The 20340-nt window shown below is 39.3% G+C and overlaps 1 protein-coding gene across 6 annotated transcripts in view; it reads right to left on the minus strand.

Annotated features, from left to right (window-relative positions):
* Nucleotides 1–2439: 2439 nt before the first annotated feature.
* The window catches only part of syk (spleen tyrosine kinase), a 116075-nt gene continuing 98174 nt past the window's right edge, over nucleotides 2440–20340 (minus strand). For all 6 annotated transcript variants that reach the window (XM_047372472.1, XM_047372468.1, XM_047372471.1 and 3 more), the window contains 6 exons: nucleotides 17051–17210; nucleotides 10198–10407; nucleotides 8392–8581; nucleotides 3700–3840; nucleotides 3182–3294; nucleotides 2440–3067 (listed from right to left, as the gene is read on the minus strand). In XM_047372472.1, the coding sequence (XP_047228428.1) occupies nucleotides 2995–3067; nucleotides 3182–3294; nucleotides 3700–3840; nucleotides 8392–8581; nucleotides 10198–10407; nucleotides 17051–17210 (887 nt within the window). In that variant the 3' untranslated portion in view covers nucleotides 2440–2994. The remainder of the gene's footprint in view (nucleotides 3068–3181; nucleotides 3295–3699; nucleotides 3841–8391; nucleotides 8582–10197; nucleotides 10408–17050; nucleotides 17211–20340) is intronic.

A 20340-nucleotide genomic window follows, 5' to 3' on the forward strand; every position in this document is an offset into this window, starting at 1 on the left:
CTGATACAAGTAATGCTTTGCATAGATCAATGATTAGGGTGTTTGAAACAGAGCAATTAATTTGTAGAAACATTTGGCAAATCTATTGTTGTTAAGTGGGTGTAGCTGTAATAGAGTATCATAAAACACTTATGAACATCAAGCAAAACATTTTGCTCCGTTAGTGACAACAGTTTTTGATTTATGCATTTGCAGTTTGGCTCAGCTAAATGTGAAGTAGTAAAGCAGAAATACAAATCTGACTATCCACCTCTTAACTACAATAATTTCAAATAATCTACTCCTTGAGGCTTTTTCCGTTTCCTCACATCTGAACTAGATGTACATACAGGCTCACTGGAAGTCTGCAAACTGTCAAATCACACACTGTGTCTCATTTGTTGTTTGAACGTATTTATTTTTGCTTATTTTTAGCCCTCTTAAAAAGCACTATTTCTAGTTTCCCACTTTACTGCCAACTGGTCAGTTCTATATTTTGTGTTTACTTTCTTCAAACCACCTCAGTCAAGGGCATCACTTTTACCTTCTTGAGCCAAAAGAAGCCAAATATACTGCAAATTAATCATCGTTTTAAAACGAGTCACAGTAGTAGAACTACAGGTCCTTCTCAAAATATTAGCATATTGTGATAAAGTTCATTATTTTCCATAATGTAATAATGAAAATTTAACATTCATATATTTTTGATTCATTGCACACTAACTGAAATATTTCAGGTCTTTTATTGTCTTAATACGGATGATTTTGGCATACAGCTCATGAAAACCCAAAATTCCTATCTCAAGAAATTAGCATATCATTAAAAGGGTCTCTAAACGAGCTATGAACCTAATCATCTGAATCAACGAGTTAACTCTAAACACCTGCAAAATATTCCTGAGGCCTTTAAGACTCCCAGCCTGGTTCATCACTCAAAACCCCAATCATGGGTAAGATGATTAGCATATTTCATCTGAACAATAAAATAAAAGTGTTTTTAATACAAAAAACGTCAACCTTCAAATAATCATGTACAGTTATGCACTCAATACTTGGTCGAGAATCCTTTTGCAGAAATGACTGCTTCAATGCGGCGTGGCATGGAGGCAATCAGCCTGTGGCACTGCTGAGGTCTTATGGAGGCCCAGGATGCTTCAATAGCAGCCTTTAGCTCATCCAGAGTGTTGGGTCTTGAGTCTCTCAACATTCTCTTCACAATATCCCACAGATTCTCTATGGGGTTCAGGTCAGGAGAGTTGGCAGGCCAATTGAGCACAGTGATGGTCAATAAACCATTTACCAGTGGTTTTGGCACTGTGAGCAGGTGCCAGGTCATGCTGAAAAATGAAATCTTCATCTCCATAAAGCTTTTCAGCTGATGGAAGCATGAAGTGCTCCAAAATCTCCTGATAGCTAGCTGCATTGACCCTGCCCTTGATAAAACACAGTGGACCAACACCAGCAGCTGACACGGCACCCCAGACCATCACTGACTGTGGGTACTTGACACTGGACTTCTGGCATTTCCTTCTCCCCAGTCTTCCTCCAGACTCTGGCACCTTGATTTCTGAATGACATGCAGAATTTGCTTTCATCCGAAAGAAGTACTTTGGACCACTGGGCAACAGTCCATTGCTGCTTCTCTGTAGCCCAGGTCAGGCGCTTCTGCCACTGTTTCTGGTTCAAAAGTGGCTTGACCTGGGGAATGCGGCACCTGTAGCCCATTTCCTGCACACGCCTGTGCATGGTGGCTCTGGATGTTTCTACTCCAGACTCAGTCCACTGCTTCCGCAGGTCCCCCAAGGTCTGGAATCGGCCCTTCTCCACAATCTTCCTCAGGGTCCGGTCACCTCTTCTCGTTGTGCAGCGTTTTCTGCCACACTTTTTCCTTCCCACAGACTTCCCAATGAGGTGCCTTGATACAGCACTCTGGGAACAGCCTATTCGTTCTGAAATTTCTTTCTGTGTCTTACCCTCTTGCTTGAGGGTGTCAATAGTGGCCTTCTGGACAGCAGTCAGGTCGGCAGTCTTACCCATGATTGGGGTTTTGAGTGATGAACCAGGCTGGGAGTCTTAAAGGCCTCAGGAATCTTTTGCAGGTGTTTAGAGTTAACTCGTTGATTCAGATGATTAGGTTCATAGCTCGTTTAGAGACCCTTTTAATGATATGCTAATTTTGTGAGATAGGAATTTTGGGTTTTCATGAGCTGTATGCCAAAATCATCCGTATTAAGACAATAAAAGACCTGAAATATTTCAGTTAGTGTGCAATGAATCTAAAATATATTAATGTTAAATTTTCATTATTACATTATGGAAAATAATAAACTTTATCACAATATGCTAATATTTTGAGAAGGACCTGTAGTATAAATACAGAAACCCTAATGAAGCAGCTGACAATGAAACCTAATTTCTCTCTGTTACACTGCAACAATCAGACTATTTCTTTAACACATGTAACGCATATAAAATTGTTTTATATTTGCATTTACATTTCAAAGCTTTCAGAAGGAAGCACAAATAAAAAAAATTGTTAAACTGTTTGTGACATTGATTTATAGAAACTTGCCAACATCAGGAAAAGCTAAGTAATAAATTATATGTCAAGTATGCAAAATAGTCTGTCTGGTTTTCTGATTTTGTTTGTCACAGAAAAGCTACATGAAAAGCTACATTCACCTAGCCAAATATACATTTATGCAAGGCATCTATGTCCGCCACAGTCTAATCTATGTAGTTCTTTTCTCTGTCATCATCAGGAATGCATCAATTAGAGACAATTATATGATTCAGGATGTTATCCTGAACTATAATACCTACAGCTGATTGTGAAGGACAATCACTCAAATTTTTCAGAGCCACAGCTTCACTAAAATGCTAAATGTTCTTGACTTTATGCATGTAAATGACTTAATTTCTACTTCATAGGGCATTTGTGATGCATTGCTTATAAATGACAGATCATCTTATCAATCAAAACATTGCATAGCCTAATATCTTCTATGTAATGAATCACTGTGCAATGTCATAGTAATATTCTCGCAGTCTTGGCTCAACAACAGCAAATCCAGGTCTTTCGTCCACCCTAAAAGATAGAAAATAGCAAACACTGAACAAAACATTTGTATCCTTCAATAAACATTCAGTATCTTATTTTGTCAAGCATCACAGTTATATGAATCTGATACTTGTTTCTTACTTATATATCCAACATGTCGTCATGAGGTCATACATCTCTGTTGGGCAGTTCACTGGTGGCTCCATGCGTTTTCCACTCTCAATCATCTGCATAACATCATTTCCTTTCATTCCCTGTAAATTATAATTCACAATAAAGGAGACTTCATAGATCATCTGCATAACCGCAACTTTATCAATACTTTATGAAACATAATCTGACTACTAATAATGCAAACACAAACTCACTAAGAGGAACATCCTTTAAGTATTACAACAATCTGAAAACATCAGAAAAAGATGTAAATTAAAACATAAATCACGTTCCTTAGCAGTTTGATCTAGTTAATAATTTTACATGTAACCTCAGCGAAGCAATAAGAGAACAAATAGCTATAATGACTTTTTACCCATTGGATTCCTCTGACAATGCCCTGCACATTGTAGAATTATGCATTGCCTTCCTTTATTACTGCGCACAAACACACCATATGAATAAGTCAGTGGGTGTGTTATGTTGTCCTGATTCTAGTTGATTACCTTGTATGGCTTTTGGCCATAGGAAAATGCCTCCCACATGAGCACACCGAAGCTCCACACATCACTTTTGGATGAAAATTTGAAATAGTTTATACATTCAGGAGCATACCATTTCACTGGCCACTTCCCATGACCCTTGGCCTGAAAGCAGAAACACACACATTAGTTGTATAGAGTTGTGGTATGTCGGTAATTTTACAGCTTGAGGATGCACTATGACTGTGACCCCTGTAGATAATGTGATACAAAGTGCCAATGACAAACACAGACATAAATGTAAAGTTTCGTAAGAGTAAGATAAGCTCAGTAAAATAGGCTGGTATCAACAACTGTTTTATTTGTCACCATTTATAGATGTGTGGTTCTGGTTTTCTTTTGTCAATTTCCTTGTTGTTTTGAATGTTCTTTTGATCTTTCCTTACTCAGTTCATTTCCTTGTGCTCATTATTATGAGAAAGGTGTTGTCTTGTCAGTTTATTTCCTTGAGTTTAGTTTCTTGAGTTATTTCCTGTTAGAAAATTGTAAAATGTTACACATTTCCCCAGGGTTTTCTTGTATCTCTGTTTAGCTCTTTTTAGGCTAATCTCCCTCCTTCAGTTCCCTACCTTCGCTGTCTCAGCTTTTTTACATTTTCCTGATTACTCACATCTACATTCTATGTAATTTTCTACACCTCCCTCTGTATATAAGTTCACTGGTTTTCTAACTTCTTTGCTGACTTCTTACATTGCTTTTGTGTTCTCCATTGCCCTTCCTATTCTTTATACATCAATTTCATGCCCTGTTTTCTTCATATTGACACTGTAAGTTTTAGTTATTTTCTTCTTAAAGTTTCATCACTTCACCGCTGTGCCTTTGGTTCTGCTTGCATCATGACAGCATTATATTAATTGGTTTTTGAAAATAGTTTCTTTTTAATCAAATGTCAAGCAATTCTGTCAGGTTTGTTTTCTTTTTGCTGTTGTTATTTTCTGTAAGTATGACTTCCAGGCTTGTCACAGACCAGATCTCAGTCCCTGAATACTATGTGTTATTTATACAATGGGCCTAAAATTTGTACACTCTCTGTTAATGATACCAAACTTTACGGCATCATTTCAAAACTTAAAAAAACAACTTTGTGATACGTATCCTGTATAACGTAACTGCAAAACAAACAAAAAACTGAATAGAAAAATTGAAAAAGCTGCAGTAACTTGGTTGTATAAGTGTACACCCATAAAGTTATACCTTGATGAAAAACCTTTTTGATTCCTTTTCAGGATTTAAGTTCACACTTCCCATAATTTATACTGACTCTGATGAACCTGAAAGAATGTTCAGCTATGAGAGGTTATAAAAATTCAAAATAATTTCATTTACAAAGGTGTGAAAACTCTCCTGAAGGGTACACTAATCCACATTAAATTTATATATATACAAAAAGGCACAGTTTGTCCAAAATTAATAAAAAGACGACAGGGTGCAGGTGTCTGCTAGAAAGCTGAGGAATTTACTTTTTAGCATCACAGTCACAGAACACAAAGATTAATCCAAATGAATAAAGGAATAACCTCTCATGGCAGGAAAGGTAAACTTCTGGAATCATATAGGATGATTTCAGAGCAAAATTATACAAAATCTGTCAGGGTCTGCCATTTTGTTCTTTTTTTTTTTGTTTACTTTGCCAACAAAGGTTTACCCTGTTCCTTTGATTAGTAGTTTACTTGATTTAGATAATATTTGCTTAGATTCTTGTGCTTGTTTACATGTCCGTAGATTTAGCTCTTTCTAGAGTTACTATTTATGTTAGCTTATGTTTACGTTTCTTTTCCATGTTCCTCCCCTTGTCTTTAGATCCCCTACAGTTATTATTTACTCAGATGTTTGCTTCCCTTTAGATTATTTGTCCTCCCAATTCCTTATGTTTGTATAATTCTGTGTTTAGTTCCTCTCTGGTAATAAGTTATTGATAACTTCCCTTTATGTTCTTGTTGTTGTTTTAGATTGTTGGGTGTATTTGGTTTTTGCTTCCATGCTGCTCCTTGTGAGTTAGTGGTTTTTTATCTTTAGATCCAGTTTCCCTTTGGTTTATTTTATAGTTTAGTTTCTCTAGTGTCCCTGCATCTCCCAGTCCGGTCACCATAGTGATCACTCATTCCCTCAGTCATCACAGCCAGTTCCCGCACCTGTTCCCACTTCCCATCTGATCACCTTAGCTTTCTCTCATTGGTCCATTCTCCTCTCCCTGCTTATATACCTGGTGGTGCTCATTATTCCCTGCTGGTTCCTCATGTCTCATTCCTGTGAAATCCCTGATATCTCCTGATTCTGGATCTTTGTGTCTACAGTTTATGTAAGCCCATCTCTGATCTTTATTAAAGAAAGAAGACTAAATCTCACAACGCCCAGTATGACGCTTCCGCATTAGCCTCCGCGGAAGGTCGACTCGACACATTCAGGCCTGCCTCTACAGAAGCTCGCATCGATGCCCTGGCATCAACAGCAGCACAGCTCGACGCTTCCGCACCAGCCTCTGCGGAAGGTCGACTTGGTGCCCCGATACAAGTCTCGCCTGAGGTCTGGTCCGACGCTTCCTCAGCTGCCTCCACGGTTCGCAGGATCGGTCCTGCGTTCCGGCATCAGTGGGTGCTCAACTTGATGCTTCATCCCCAGCTATCACGGGAGCTCAGCTCGACACCTCTGTTTTCGCCCCAGCTGTCACAGGAGCTCAGCTCGATGCCTCGGCCACGGAATCCCTGAGAGACTCTCTTCACAGTCCCCTCTGGCTCCGCTACAAATCTACGTGGCTCCGCTGCTGCACATCACGGCTCCGCCTCAGCACATTACGGCTCTGCCTCAGCACATCACGGCTCTGCCGCCACAAGGCTTCAGGGCTCTTCTGCAGCTTTTCCATGGTACGGCACCGCTCCCTCAGACGTCAGCAGTTAAAGCAACGCTCTCCTGAGCCCCGGCCGACTGTCAGGTCTTCAAAGTCCCGGCTGATTACAAGAATTACAGAGCCTCAGCTAGCAGACCAGAGGACAGAGCCCCAGCCAGCTGATAGGTCAACTTCCCGAGTTCCAGAGAGGTTCATGGATGAACCGCCTCCTGTCCAAGTTCGCGAGTTCCAAGAGGGGTTCAAGGAAGAACCGCCTCCTGTCCAAGTTTCCGAGTTCCAAGAGGAGTTCAAGGATGAACGGCCTCTAGTCAAGCCTTCAGAGCCCCAGCATGCTGCCAAGCGTTCAGAGCCCCAGCCTGCAGCTAACCCTCCAGGGGCGCAGCCTGCAGCTAAGCCTCCAGGGCCACAGCTTGCAGCTAAGCCCCCAGAGCCGCAGCCTGCTGCTGAGACTGACTTAAGACCCGACTTTGACTCAGACTCCAAGTCTCCAGACTTTCAGACAATAGACTTTCAGCCATCAGACTCTCAGCCCGACTGCAAGAATCAAGACACTGCTACCGACTCTTCGACAGACCCCACGGTCCTCCACTCTGCTCTGCCACCGCAGATCTCGTGACCTCCTGCTCCAAGGCTCCTCTACATTTCTCAGTTACCACAGATCTTGTGACCTCCTGCTCCGAGGGTCCTCTACACTGCTCAGTTACCGCAGACCCCTCGATAAGCATCGTCATGGGTACTCCTGGTCTAGGCGCCGGCCTCCCAGAGTCCTGTTCAGCCACCGCCGGGCACCCCGACCTCCTGACCGAGTGTCCTCTACTCTACCCGGCTGACCTCATGACCGAGGGTCCTCTACTCTTCCTGGCCGACCTCCTGACTGAGGGTCCTCTACTCTGCTCGGACCCCACTGGTCATCCAGGTTACTGCCTGGTCATCTCCAGCCGCCTGACAACCGGCTCCTTCGTCGCCACCCTCCAGACTGCCAGCTCCTTTGTCGCCAGCCTCCAGACCGCCAGCTCCTTTGTCGCCGGCCTCCAGACCGCCTGCTCTTTCATCACCGGCCTCCAGGACTTTGTTTAGTTTGGACTTTTGATCTCCCCTTGTGCCATGTTTTTTGTTTTGAACTCTTGTTAGTTTCTCTAGTGTCCCTGCGTCTCCCAGTCCGGTCAGCATAGTAATCATTCATTCCCTCAGTCATCACAGCCAGTTCTCGCACCTGTTCTCACTTCCCATCTGATCACCTTAGCTTCCTCTCATTGGTCCATTCTCCTCCTCTCCCTGCGTATATACCTGGTGGTGCTCATTATTCCCCGCTGGTTCCTCATGTCTTACTCCTGTGAAATCCCTGATATCTCCTGATTCTGGATCTTTGTGTCTACAGTTTATGTAAGTCCATCTCTGATTTTTATTAAAGAAAGAAGACTAAATCTTACAATGCTGCTTCTGAGAATTTGTCTGCGTTTTGGTCCAAACCTACCCCTTACACTGACAAAATCTGGAGGCTTTCCTAAAGAGCCTATGGACAAGAGAAGACCTAACAATCTGATAGATTAAGGTGAAGTAGGCAAACAATGCCTAGTCAAGATGTTGGATGCTGACAGACTGCTAGCCTGCCCCTGGAGTCCTGAAACAATAATAGACGGAGGTCTGTGACTTACTCTACTGTGCTACACTGGTGTACGGCTATTCTATGTGAATTCATTTATTCATTCAAAAATTTAAGGACTCAATAGAAGCTGAGCATCAACCATTTTAGTGGGGATATGGGATGACATAAATTTCAGCAAATTTGCAAATGCTTCCATTCAGCATACCTTGTAGTAGTTTTGCTCTTCTCCAACAGCTTTAGAGAGGCCGAAGTCACTGATCTTTGCATAGTGTTGTGTAACTAGCAGTACATTTCTGGCAGCAAGGTCTCTGTGAACGAAGTTATGTTCCTCCAGGTACTTCATTCCCATAGACACCTGATGAACAAGCTCTGTGATGTTCTTTACCGATGTGTTTCTGTGGATAATCAATAGTTAGCTGACGTTTAATAGCAGATAAATCTCAAGTTAAGGGAGTGACATTTTAAAATTCATTTTTAAGCTATCAAAAAAAAAAAGAAATAAAAACTGCAAACTGAGATAAAAGGCAAAGTCTATTACACTCCTAAATTTAAGCAGATAAATCAGTCAGTTTGGATCTTAAGTACTGAAAGTTAAGTATGATTTAAAAGAATGCTAAGTTCTCTCTAAAATTAGAAACTAATTTGAAAGCATCCACGGGGAATGAGAATAAAGCTACAGGATTGTTTTAGTGGCTGAGTTGGGATACATCTTTTACAGAGCTCATGAGCTCATGAATATTCATTCACCATTGCTGATTGCACTATGGCTGCATCAATTGTTGCTTTTTTCACAGATTTACAACATTATACAGGCATCATTTCATGAAATATCTAGTATATATCTAATATAACTAGCAACACAATGAAAACAAACTGTTGAATTTTTAAAATGTGAAGCTCTGTTTTTTTCTTCCTATCAAAGTTTATGAGATGTGTTTTCAAGGCCAAAACTAACACAAAAAAATATGAATGAGTTTACCTTCAGAATATCTGTTAAAATAAGCAGAGCATGTCAAAGATTTTTTGGTAATATTCAATTGTTAAACAGTATACGGTACCAAGTAAGTATGTTACTGTGAGTTAGGCCTGTTATTGCAAAAGTTCAGAACCGTTTAAACATCCAGTGGGGAGAGCAAGTATTTGATACAGTGCTGATTTTGCAGGTTTTCCCACTTGCAAAGCATGTAGAAGTTTTTAATTTTCAGTCATAGGTACTCTTCAACTGTGAGTGAAAAAATCTAAAACAAAACTCCAGGAAATCACATTGTGATCACATTTTTAAGAAATAAATTTGCATTTTATTGCATGACTTAAGAATTTGATCATCATACAAACAGTAAGAACTCCGGCTCTCACAGGCATGTTAGTTCTTCTTAAGAAACCCTCCACTCATTACCTGTATTAACTGCTCCTGTTTAAACTTGTTATCTTTTTAAAAGACACCTGCCACACACTCAATCAAACAAACTCCAACCCCACCTCAATGGCCAAGACCAGATAACTGTGGTCAGGGATAAAATAGCAGACCTGCACAAGGCTGGGATGGGCTACAGGAAAACAGCCAAGCAGCAAGGCGGCACATGTCTGAAATGTTGCCAGTAGAAGTATGAGTACGGCCCCAAAAACACCATCACTACCGTTAAGCATGGAGGTGGAAACATCATTCTTTGGGGATGCAAAGAATGATGATGAAATATTAAGTTTTGTTTTTCTGATGTATCAAATACTTATGCAATAAAATGCAAATTAATTACTTACAAAAAATCACACAATGTGATTTTCTGGATTTTTGTTTTGGATTCTGTCACTCACAGTAAAAGAGTACCTATGATCAAAAATTACAGCATTCTACATGCTTTACAAGTGGAAAATCCTGCAAAATTAGTAGTGTATCAAATACCTGTTCTCCCCGTTGTACATTTAAGAGAAAACTGGTTTGTGTTATTATATTTCTGGAATAAACAGGATAAAAGAAAATGCCTAAACAGATGTTTCCCTGTTGATTACGTACTTGTTTTTTTGGAGGAACTTGTTTAGTGGACCCAGTTCAGCCAGTTCCATGACAAGCATGAGGTTTTCTGCCTCACAGATACCAATCATCCGAACGATGTAAGGATTGTCCAGCTGCTGCATGACATTTGCCTCCCGTAACATTTCTTCACATACTGATGGGTTGTTATCATCATTCTTCAGAATTTTAACAGCAACTGGTTTCTCTGTTCTAACACAAACCAAAAAAATCTGCATTAAAATGTTGTGTGTCAATTCATCTGTACAGGAAATGCAAATGGCTGATTTTAGACAACATACACCAAAAATCCAAACTATCATGTTTAGGAATGTAATACAGTAAAACTATATTGAACCACCAACACTGTGAAGCCCTTGCCAATGATCAACAAGGTACTTTGGATATACAGGGGTTGAACAATGAAACTGAAACACCTGGTTTTAGACCACAATAATTTATTAGTATGGTGTAGGGCCTCCTTTTGCAGCCAATACAGTATCAATTTGTCTTGGGAATGACATATACAAGTCCTTCACAGTGGTCAGAGGGATTTTAAGCCATTCTTCTTGCAGGATAGTGGCCAGGTCACTACGTGATACTGGTGGAAGAAAACGTTTCCTGACTCGCTCCTCCAAAACACCCCCAAGTGGCTCAATAATATTTAGATCTGGTGACTGTGCAGGCCATGGGAGATGTTCAACTTCACTTTCATGTTCATCAAACCAATCTTTCACCAGTCTTGCTGTGTGTTTTGGTGCATTGTCATCCTGATACACAGCACCGCCATCAGGATACAATGTTTGAACCATTGGATGCACATAGTCCTCAAGAATGGCTCGGTAGTCCTTGGCAGTGACGCGGCAATCTAGCACAAGTATTGGGCCAAGGGAATGCCATGATATGGTAGCCCAAACCATCACTGATCCACCCCCATGCTTCACTCTGGGCATGCAACAGTCTGGGTGGTACGCTTCTTTGGGGTTTCTCCACACCGTAACTCTTCCAGATGTGGGGAAAACAGTAAAGGTGGACTCATCAGAGAACAATACATGTTTGCACCATTGAAACCAACGTTTGGCATTGGCATGAGTGACCAAAGGTTTGGCTATAGCAGCCCGGCCGTGTATATTGACCCTGTGGAGCTCCCGACGGACAGTTCTGGTGGAAACAGGAGAGTTGAGGTGTACATTTAATTCTGCCGTGATTTGGGCAGCCGTGGTTTTATGTTTTTTGGATGTTCTGGTGGGTTAGCACCAGAACATCCCTTTCAGACAGCTTCCTCTTGCATCCACAGTTAATCCTGTTGGATGTGGTTCGTCCTTCTTGGTGGTATGCTGACATTACCCTCCCACACTAAAATGACAGGTGTTTCACTTTCATTGTCCAACCCCTGTATTTTAGTTAGGTTGCGTCCAAATACACTGATAAAATCCGCCAACATTAGTGGAAATATTTATTTAAAGGAAGCACGGACCTTCAGCATCTTTACGGAGACACAGAGAGATAAAAGAACACTTTCATCAAAGCCCTTTTGCAGAGTTTTAACCAGTAAAGTTAAAATATTTTTCAGTATTTATGTTTTGAGATACATATTAAAGCCATCACCACTGCCCAGGATTATTAATCATTCATCGATTTTAAATTTGAATGGATCAGACATGTACTAAAGCCAGCAAGGGTAAAGAATTACATTTACACGGCAGTGATTTGTACCGCACACCAGGCCCTTATTGTCACTAGTAGCTAGAACAGTTTATTTCTCATCAATAATAGAAGAGAACAAGAATAATCCTAGGTTTCTTTTTAGTACAGTTGCTAAACTTACAGAGTCATAGCCCTGTTGAGTCATCCATTCCTTTAGCTCTCAGCAGTAATAACTTCATGGAATTATTTTTAAATAAAACTGATTCTATTAAAAATAATATCTTTAACATACTCCCAAAGATGATTACTTCATCCTCAGCAAGTGAGACAACATTGGAAATAAATGCAGAACCTGATCTGTGTTTGGACTGTTTTGATCCTGTGGAGCTTCCTGAATTATCAAACATATTAGTTTCATCTAAACCTTCAACTTGTATGTTAGACCCAATCCCAACCAAATTATTTATGGAAGTGTTCCCTCTGATTACCAGCTCCATTTTAGATATGATTAATCTATCCTTAGTAAATGGATATTTACCACAGATTTTTAAAGTAGCTGTAATTAAACCTTTACTTAAGAAACCTTCGCTTGATCGAGATGACTTGAAAAATTACAGACCTATATCCAGTCTTCCGTTTTTATCTACAATTCTTGAGAAAATGGTGTGTGAGCATTTAGACAGTAATGATCTATTTGAAGAGATTCAGTCAGGTGTCTGAGCTCTTCATATCACTGAAACAGCACTGGTGAAAGTCACTAATGATATTCTCCTGGCCTCAGTCAATATTTGTATCTTTACTGGTTCTTTTAGATCTCAGTGCTGCCTTTGATACAGTTGATCACAATATACTCTTAGAAAGATGGTAAATGGACTGAACTTATATAGCTCTTCTTAAAAAGACAGGGGGACAGCTCCACTCTGTCCAGCCTCCTGTCCACCACTGCTACTTGGCTGACTAAGAGCAGCTGTGAGTGGTGTTTGGAGCAGCTGAGAGGGAGAGAAAGAAACTTTGGAGTTTTTTACTGTCAGTCAGTCAGTCATTTTCTACCGCTTATTCCATAGTGGGTTGCGGGGGAGCTGGTGCCTATCTCCAGCAGTCTATGGGCGAGAGGCGGGGTACACCCTGGACAGGTCGCCAGTCCATCGCAGGGCAACACACAAACAACCATGCACACACTCATTCATACACCTAAGGGCAATTTAGATTAACCAATTAACCTAACAGGCATGTCTTTGGACTGTGGGAGGAAGCCGGAGTACCCGGTGAGAACCCATGCATGCACGGGGAGAACATGCAAACTCCATGCAGAAAGACCCCCGGCCCCGATTACCAAGGACCTTCTTGCTGCAAGGCAACAGTGCTACCAACTGCACCACCGTGCAGCCCCAGTTTTTTTTACTGTTGTAGACAAAATACGTAGCAAAGCATAATTTCACATGCAGTTATTCACAACAGAAGCAAAACCGAACTTCTTTGAAGAAATGAAAAACATGAAAAATTATAATTGCAAAAGCAACAAAGACATGAAAATGATCCCATGAGTAATGATTTACTCTGAACAGCAGTGTTAAATTCAATTAAATTCAAAAATTCTTACTCCCATGATTAAATATCATTGTAGCTCATATTATACGGGTTTCTTCAAAGAGCACTTGTAAATGCTGATGGCTGTGGTCGGCAGGAAGGATCTCCTGTAGTGTTCTGTCTTACAGTGGATCGAAAGGAACCTCTGACTAAAGACACTCTGTTGTTGTAGGGAAATTTGATGAAGAAGATTCTCAAGGTTGTCCCTAATGTTCTTCATTTTATGAAGAATCCTTCTGTGCACAATGATCTCTAGGGGTTCTAGAGGAATACCCAGAACAGAGCCAGCCTTCTTTATCAGCTTGTTGAGCTTTTTTAAGTCCCTGCCTCTGATGCTGCTTCCCCAGCAGAGGATGGCAGAAGAGATCACACTCTTCACAAAAGACTAATAGAAGATATGCAGCATCTTGCTGCAAACATCAAAGGTTCTAAGCTTCTTCAAGTGGTACAGTCTGCTCTGTTCCTTCTGGTAGATGGCTTCACATTATACATTTTTTTAATGCACCATTTACGTTTTTTAATGCGCCAACGTTATTTCACTTTCTGTTCCAGCCGTTTCTCCCATTTATTAAAAAGTTGGGGAGACAGCTCCACTCTGTCCAGCCTACAATTCACCTCTCCTACTCAGCTCTGTGTGCCACTAAGTAGAAGCTGAGAGACAGAGACAAACAGAAAGGACCTTTAGAGTGTTTTACTGTAGTAGACAAAAAACGTAGCAAAGCGCTTAGGGCACGCAAATGGCTAGCACCAGCCTGACTGTGATGGATGTAATGTTCGCGTAAAGCTCTTTAAATTCTCCCTGCCAGCAAACATATTTTAAAACTCTTTCGATCTGATCTTAAAATTTCTACTATATTTCAGCAGTATTGGATGTTTTGTTTATTTTGCCAGCAACTGATACTTTGTAAATCTGGAGTTTATAGACAGTGAAGGTTCAGAAACGTACCACTTTACTCTAACAATAAATCACCTGAAGCATGAGTCATTTAAGAACATTTATTCTAAAGATCTATCTGAACCTGCACATACATTTACAAAATGTCTTCTTGCTTCTAAAGAATCTTTGCACAATGAGATTTTTGCTGTTTGCTAGCTACTTTTCCGTTTTTGGTATAGACCAATGGTAATTTGGTCAATAGCATGCTTTCTTTGTGGTTCCAATTATTCATGTGAGGACAAAACGTAAAGAAAGTTGTTTTGTTTCATAAACTAAGGTAAACTAAGGTTCTGTTTACACAACAACAATCCATTGAAAGCTTTTGTTTCTGTTAACACATCTATATGAGGTTCTAATTACAGCCTTCATTCACACTGCAACAGAGATGTGAAAATGGTGTAATTTCCCCACCACGTCACTAGTTGCAGGTATGTTCTTTGAAACTCAACAACATTAGAAAAAAAGGCCTGCTTACAAAACGGGAGAAAATAAGCAGTTTGTTGGAGAACTGTCATTAGATTAAAAAGAATCACCAGCACAATTAAGTAATGTGCAATCCAACATTTTGTTGTTGATATCTTTGTCTTCAGTAGAGTTTAAACAGGTTAGCAGCCCTTATGTTAGAAAGATACCCATTTCCCACCTACATGACAACAGAGACCAGGACACTTTCAAACCATTACACTGGAAAAACAAAAACATGCGCCGTTGTCATTTTGACCAGAAAACGTTCTCATGTAAACAGTGTCTAAGTATTATGCTTAATACTAGAGTTATAACAGCATACTACAACGCAATTAGATCTCTCTCACAAGGTTGAGCTTTACCTGAATAGGGAACATCACAAAACAGACTGTAACCAGAAGCAACCAGTGCAACCTGTCTTTTACTGCCATGCCACTGACACACAGATTGATGGAACCCTCCTGATTTGTTGTTACATCAAATATTCCAATTACATAACTCTACAAGACAGCCATGTCTTGGCAGGTTTGTAGTTCTGCCATACTATTTCTAACCCTGCTTTGAATTTCTCCACATTATGTCTGAGCTGCCTGCTGTTTGCCTTGGTCTTCATCATGCTTTTCTTCCCCTAATGTTCTCTAAAAAGCCTTTGAGACCTTCACAGCTTTATTTATGCTGAGATTAAATTACAGACAGACCATATTACTAATTCTGTGAACAGAATATAAATGCATGCCAAGCTTCAAATTGCATTTCTAAAAAATATTTGAACACCATGCATTGCTTTGATTCAGCTTCACAGTTCTTTTCTACTCTATCTTGGTGTATCACTTAAAATCCCTTTAAGATACACTGAATTTAGTGGTGGTTGTGTGACAAAATGTGAACATGTTCAATTAATACTTTTGCAACATGATGTACAGTACTATGCAAATGTTTTAGGCAGGTATGAACAAATGCTGTAAACAAAGAATCCTTTCGGAAATATAAATGATTGTTGTTTATTTTTATGAATCTACAAAATGCCAAGTGAGCAAACCCATACAGCCAAAGTCATTAAGAACTATCTTCAGCGTAAAGAAGAACAAGATTTGCTGGAAGTGACGGTATGGCCTCCACAGAGCCCTGATCTCAACATCACGAGTGTGCCTGGGATTACATGAAGAGACAGAAGGATTTGAGAAAGCCTACATCCACAGAAGATCTGTGGTTAGTTCTCCAAGATGTTTGGAACAATCTACCAGCCGAGTTCCTTCAAAAACTGTGTGCAAGTGTACCTGGAATAATTAATGCTGTTTTGAAGTCCAAGGGTGGTCACACCAAATATTGATTTGATCTAGATTTCTCTTTTGTTCATTCATTGCATTTTGTTGATTGATGAAAATAAATGATTAACACCATTTTTGAAAGCATTTTTTGTTTACACCATTTTTTCACACGTGCCTAAAACGTTTGTACAGTACTGTATATTGGTATTAAGAGCACTGCTAACCCATCGTGGGTGTGTTAATGTGGCAGGTCATGCTTCATATTGTTTGATGACTTTGCAGAAGCATGCCAGCCCCACAGAACCGATGTGCTAAATCTGCTCTCATCACACCCAGCCCTCATTCAAGAGTATATTTTTTTGTCACTTCACCCTCTCTACAGCAGTCTTTATGCTAAAACTCCGAGCTCTGTAAGAACTATTGATGTTGTACTTACTTCTAACTCATGGTGAAGTTTCAATTCGATCTGAAGGGATGGGATGAATATTGTTCAGGAAGATAAAAATTGTCATTCTTCAGTTAAAAGTTTGCCCTGCGATGGACTGGCAACCTGTCCAGGGTGTACCCCGCCTCTCGCCCATAGACTGCTGGAGATAGGCACCAGCTCCTCCGCGACCCACTATGGAATAAGCGGTAGAAAATGACTGACTGACTGACAGTTAAAAGTTGCTAAACTGGGGTGCTGTGTGGCTCAGATAGTAGAGAGGGTGCACCAAGTGCAGAGGTTACAGTCCTCAATGTGGTTGTCCTGGGCGGTTTTTGTTTTCTTTCTACACCATTGCTCAACACGTTAAACTCCTTGGGCAAGTGATGAAGAACAAATTTAATCTTTTTTTTAAATCTCACACTTATCAGAACACTTATTAGAACACTAAATATGTTTTTAATCATGGCTTTCTGAATGAATAAACAGAAGGGCTAATGTTGTTTGTACCAAATGACTACATCATACTTTCTCATCTTGTAGATTCCTTTCATGACAGTGCCAAAGTTTCCTGAACCCAATTCTCCATCCTCCAAGAATAGTTGGTTGCGATCCACAGTGGAGCTCCTCAGTTCATCAGGATCTGCGTAAGGACTTTCATATACCTCTGTGTCCATTGGCATTGCCTCTGAAAATTCAAATGAAAAACAGAGCTTTAAAAACACTGAAACAGTTATTCAACCTAAATTATGAAACAACTAATATTTATACTTCTGACAATCTTCAACTTACCCATTAATAATTTCACATATTTAAAAGCAGACATTTTAAAGTGCACTAAGAAGGAATACCAATTTTAAGAAAGTTAAGGTTATGTAACGCTATAACAAATGCACAATGACACTTAAATTTAGCTTAAAATGCAAATAATTCTCATGTTGGGGTGATTGAATGATTCAATGTCTCACCAACAGACCTGGGAAGGGCCTGGTTGTTTTTTGGACTGATAGAGAACTGTGTGCCATGACAGTCTGACTCTGGAGCGATTAAGAAACTGATGGGGGTAACGTACAAACACACACACATTTGCATAAATCTTTTCCTATTTTCTGCAATGAAGAACGCTTATTAACCGCTGCTCATGTGACACGCTTGCTTGACGTGGACAGATATAGCGGGTTAAAATATTATTATAGAGTTAGAAAAGTATCTTTAAAAGGGTGATAACTTAACTCATTTGATACTTTCCGGTTAATTCTTTTAGAGAAACAAGTTCTCTTTTGTCGTGGAATATTCAGGGTCAATTATTATAGTTATTAAAAGTTATGAAAATGCAGAGGAAGTTACAACATCTCCAAAACTCAGCAGTAACCAAGAGTTTCTATGTTATTCTCAGGACAGATCTCATGAAGGAGTATTTTTAAAACCCAGCGAATGCGTAAAACCTGATGGGTTTCTCTTTCAGGTATAATTTTCTGTTGTCAGATTTCCCATAAATCTAATGGGTAGAGATGTCATTAAAACAGGCTTAGTTCTACTACAGATGGTCTTCATACAGTCTCTGACACAGTACTTACAGTTTGGTGCAGTTTTTGTCCGCAAGTGCTAACTGACGCTTATGGAATGTACAAATTCATTGTTTTTCACAGCAGCTGCTGGGAAGAGGTTATATTAGGTTTTTTTCTTCCCTCTTCTGATTCATGCAGCGTGTTGATTTACACTGTACCTTATATCAGGTCCTGACAAAAACTATGAAAGGTTTGGTTCTGCAGGTTCTTTTTTCTCCCTTTGGAGAAGGAAAGAGAAACCTGATCAGTTCTGTGTTGCATAGAAATATTAAAACACTAGTTGTTTTCTAAGATATCACTAGCTAAAAACTTTTAAAACTTTTGAGAGTAATTGGTTTTGTTAAACACATTTCCCTTGGTAAAACAAACCTTTAAAATGAGTATGAAAAATTGGGTTATTTAGAAAGAATCTGATTGGACAGTGGTACCACACACAAAAAAACTAATCTCATGCTTCCTAAAAGACTCTGCATAAAAAGGCCTTCAGAACCGTGGAGTTATTTTCCACCACAGTAACAAGTTTTTTTTAAGCATGCTTTTTCTTTATTTTAAAACAGATCTGGTTTTTGTTTGGTTTTTGGCTTTTTAGCATAATGTTGTCTGAAGCTTATTATTAACTGGGTTAGGAGCAAATATGATCTGAGGTAAATTCATTGTTCAATGCAGTAGTACTCAACTTGTGGTTCCTGGACTCCTGAAGCCCGTAAGCCATAGATTTTGGGTCCATAAAATTATAATATTTAATTAAAGGTAGACCGATTACCTATTAAAACAGATCTAAGTCAACGATGAGTTCCAGTCATTTGGTGGCTTTGAAATGCAATAATACTCAAAATTTCTACTCTGGGGAACACAGATTGGGGTTGAAGAGTTTAGTTTTGGAACCAAGGCTAGGATTCTTTATAACAGAATCAAGACAAGTAAAATCCTTCATTTTAGGAAAAGAAAAGAAATAAAGGCCCTCTTAACAGTAAGAGGATGGTTGGCTTAAACTCCAGTCTCCTTGTTTGATTTCTTAGGGTTTAAAGATTAAAGGACCCATATGAGTACAAAGGTACATAAGGTGATTTCAGATTACTAAGAGATAAAATATTGGAACATTTATCAGCATTTGGATTATTAAAGAGGGGTTATAGTAATAATTTTCTCCCCAACTCTCAAAATTTAAATAGCCAAATTAAAGAAAATGATGTTTGTTCTTTTTTAAACACTATGTGGGAAAAAGTCCAGTTTGGAGACAAGCTTCTTATCTTAATTTCTGATTAAGTCAAACACTGCAGTTTTTGTTTTGTTTGGGTATACCATAAAAATGTCAATGCTGACTTTTCTAATTTCCCCTTGGGGATCAATAAAGTATCTTTGAATTTGAATTGAATTGAATAAAAATACTTCTTTGCATTTAACCTGAAATTCTGCAATACAGCTGTGATCAAATTGAGTCAAACTAAAAGAGAATTATAACAATAACTCTCAGGACTGTAGTTATTATTACAGAGTTACAGTACAAAGAATTAGCAAAAGATTTCAGCATCAGTAAATTTGGATTCATATAAGAGAAAACTGTTGCTGTGCTTCTAAATACTTTGGGATTTTTTGGACTATGTGCACTCATTTTTTAAAAAAGGATCCTGACGATTGTCATAACAAAATTGATCAATTATAGCATTAAAAGATATGGCTGAGAAAACATATTCTGAAAAGAGATTGTTAAAAATTTCTTTGAATTCTTGAAGCTTCAAATTTGGCCATTTGTCTGTCTCTGATGTTTTGTCTTTGTTTTGTTGGAATGAATGTTTGTTATATATGTTGCATGAAACAATAATCCATGTTTAGAATAATGTTTCTAAATCCCAGATTGATTAAAACTTTGAGTTTTCAGGAGAGTTAAGAAGCAGCTTGTTTCTCAGGTAGGTGCATGTTAATAGCTTTGCAGTTTAAGTTACACTAATGTGGGATGGGATGAATAAACTGTGGGTCCACCCAGAGGCTGCCAATCAAAGGTTAGTTCTGCCTGACTCCGCCCACCTACCAGGTTGGTTCATGCCTTTGTTGTCATGGTAACGCTCAGCACCTCCATTCCTGAGTTTTAACACTGTTTAAGAGGCAATAGAATCAAAGTGCTTGTAGTGATTGTTGCCTTAAAAACATGTTTTTTTTTTTGTATAATGATTAAGGATGTAGCATGACTTTTAGATTTATGTGTTTTATTACTAAAAGGTTAATGAAATAGTTTAAACTAGTTTGAAGAAT

This window comes from Girardinichthys multiradiatus, chromosome 8 (genome assembly GCF_021462225.1).
Source record: "Girardinichthys multiradiatus isolate DD_20200921_A chromosome 8, DD_fGirMul_XY1, whole genome shotgun sequence".
Lineage (NCBI taxonomy): Eukaryota > Metazoa > Chordata > Actinopteri > Cyprinodontiformes > Goodeidae > Girardinichthys > Girardinichthys multiradiatus.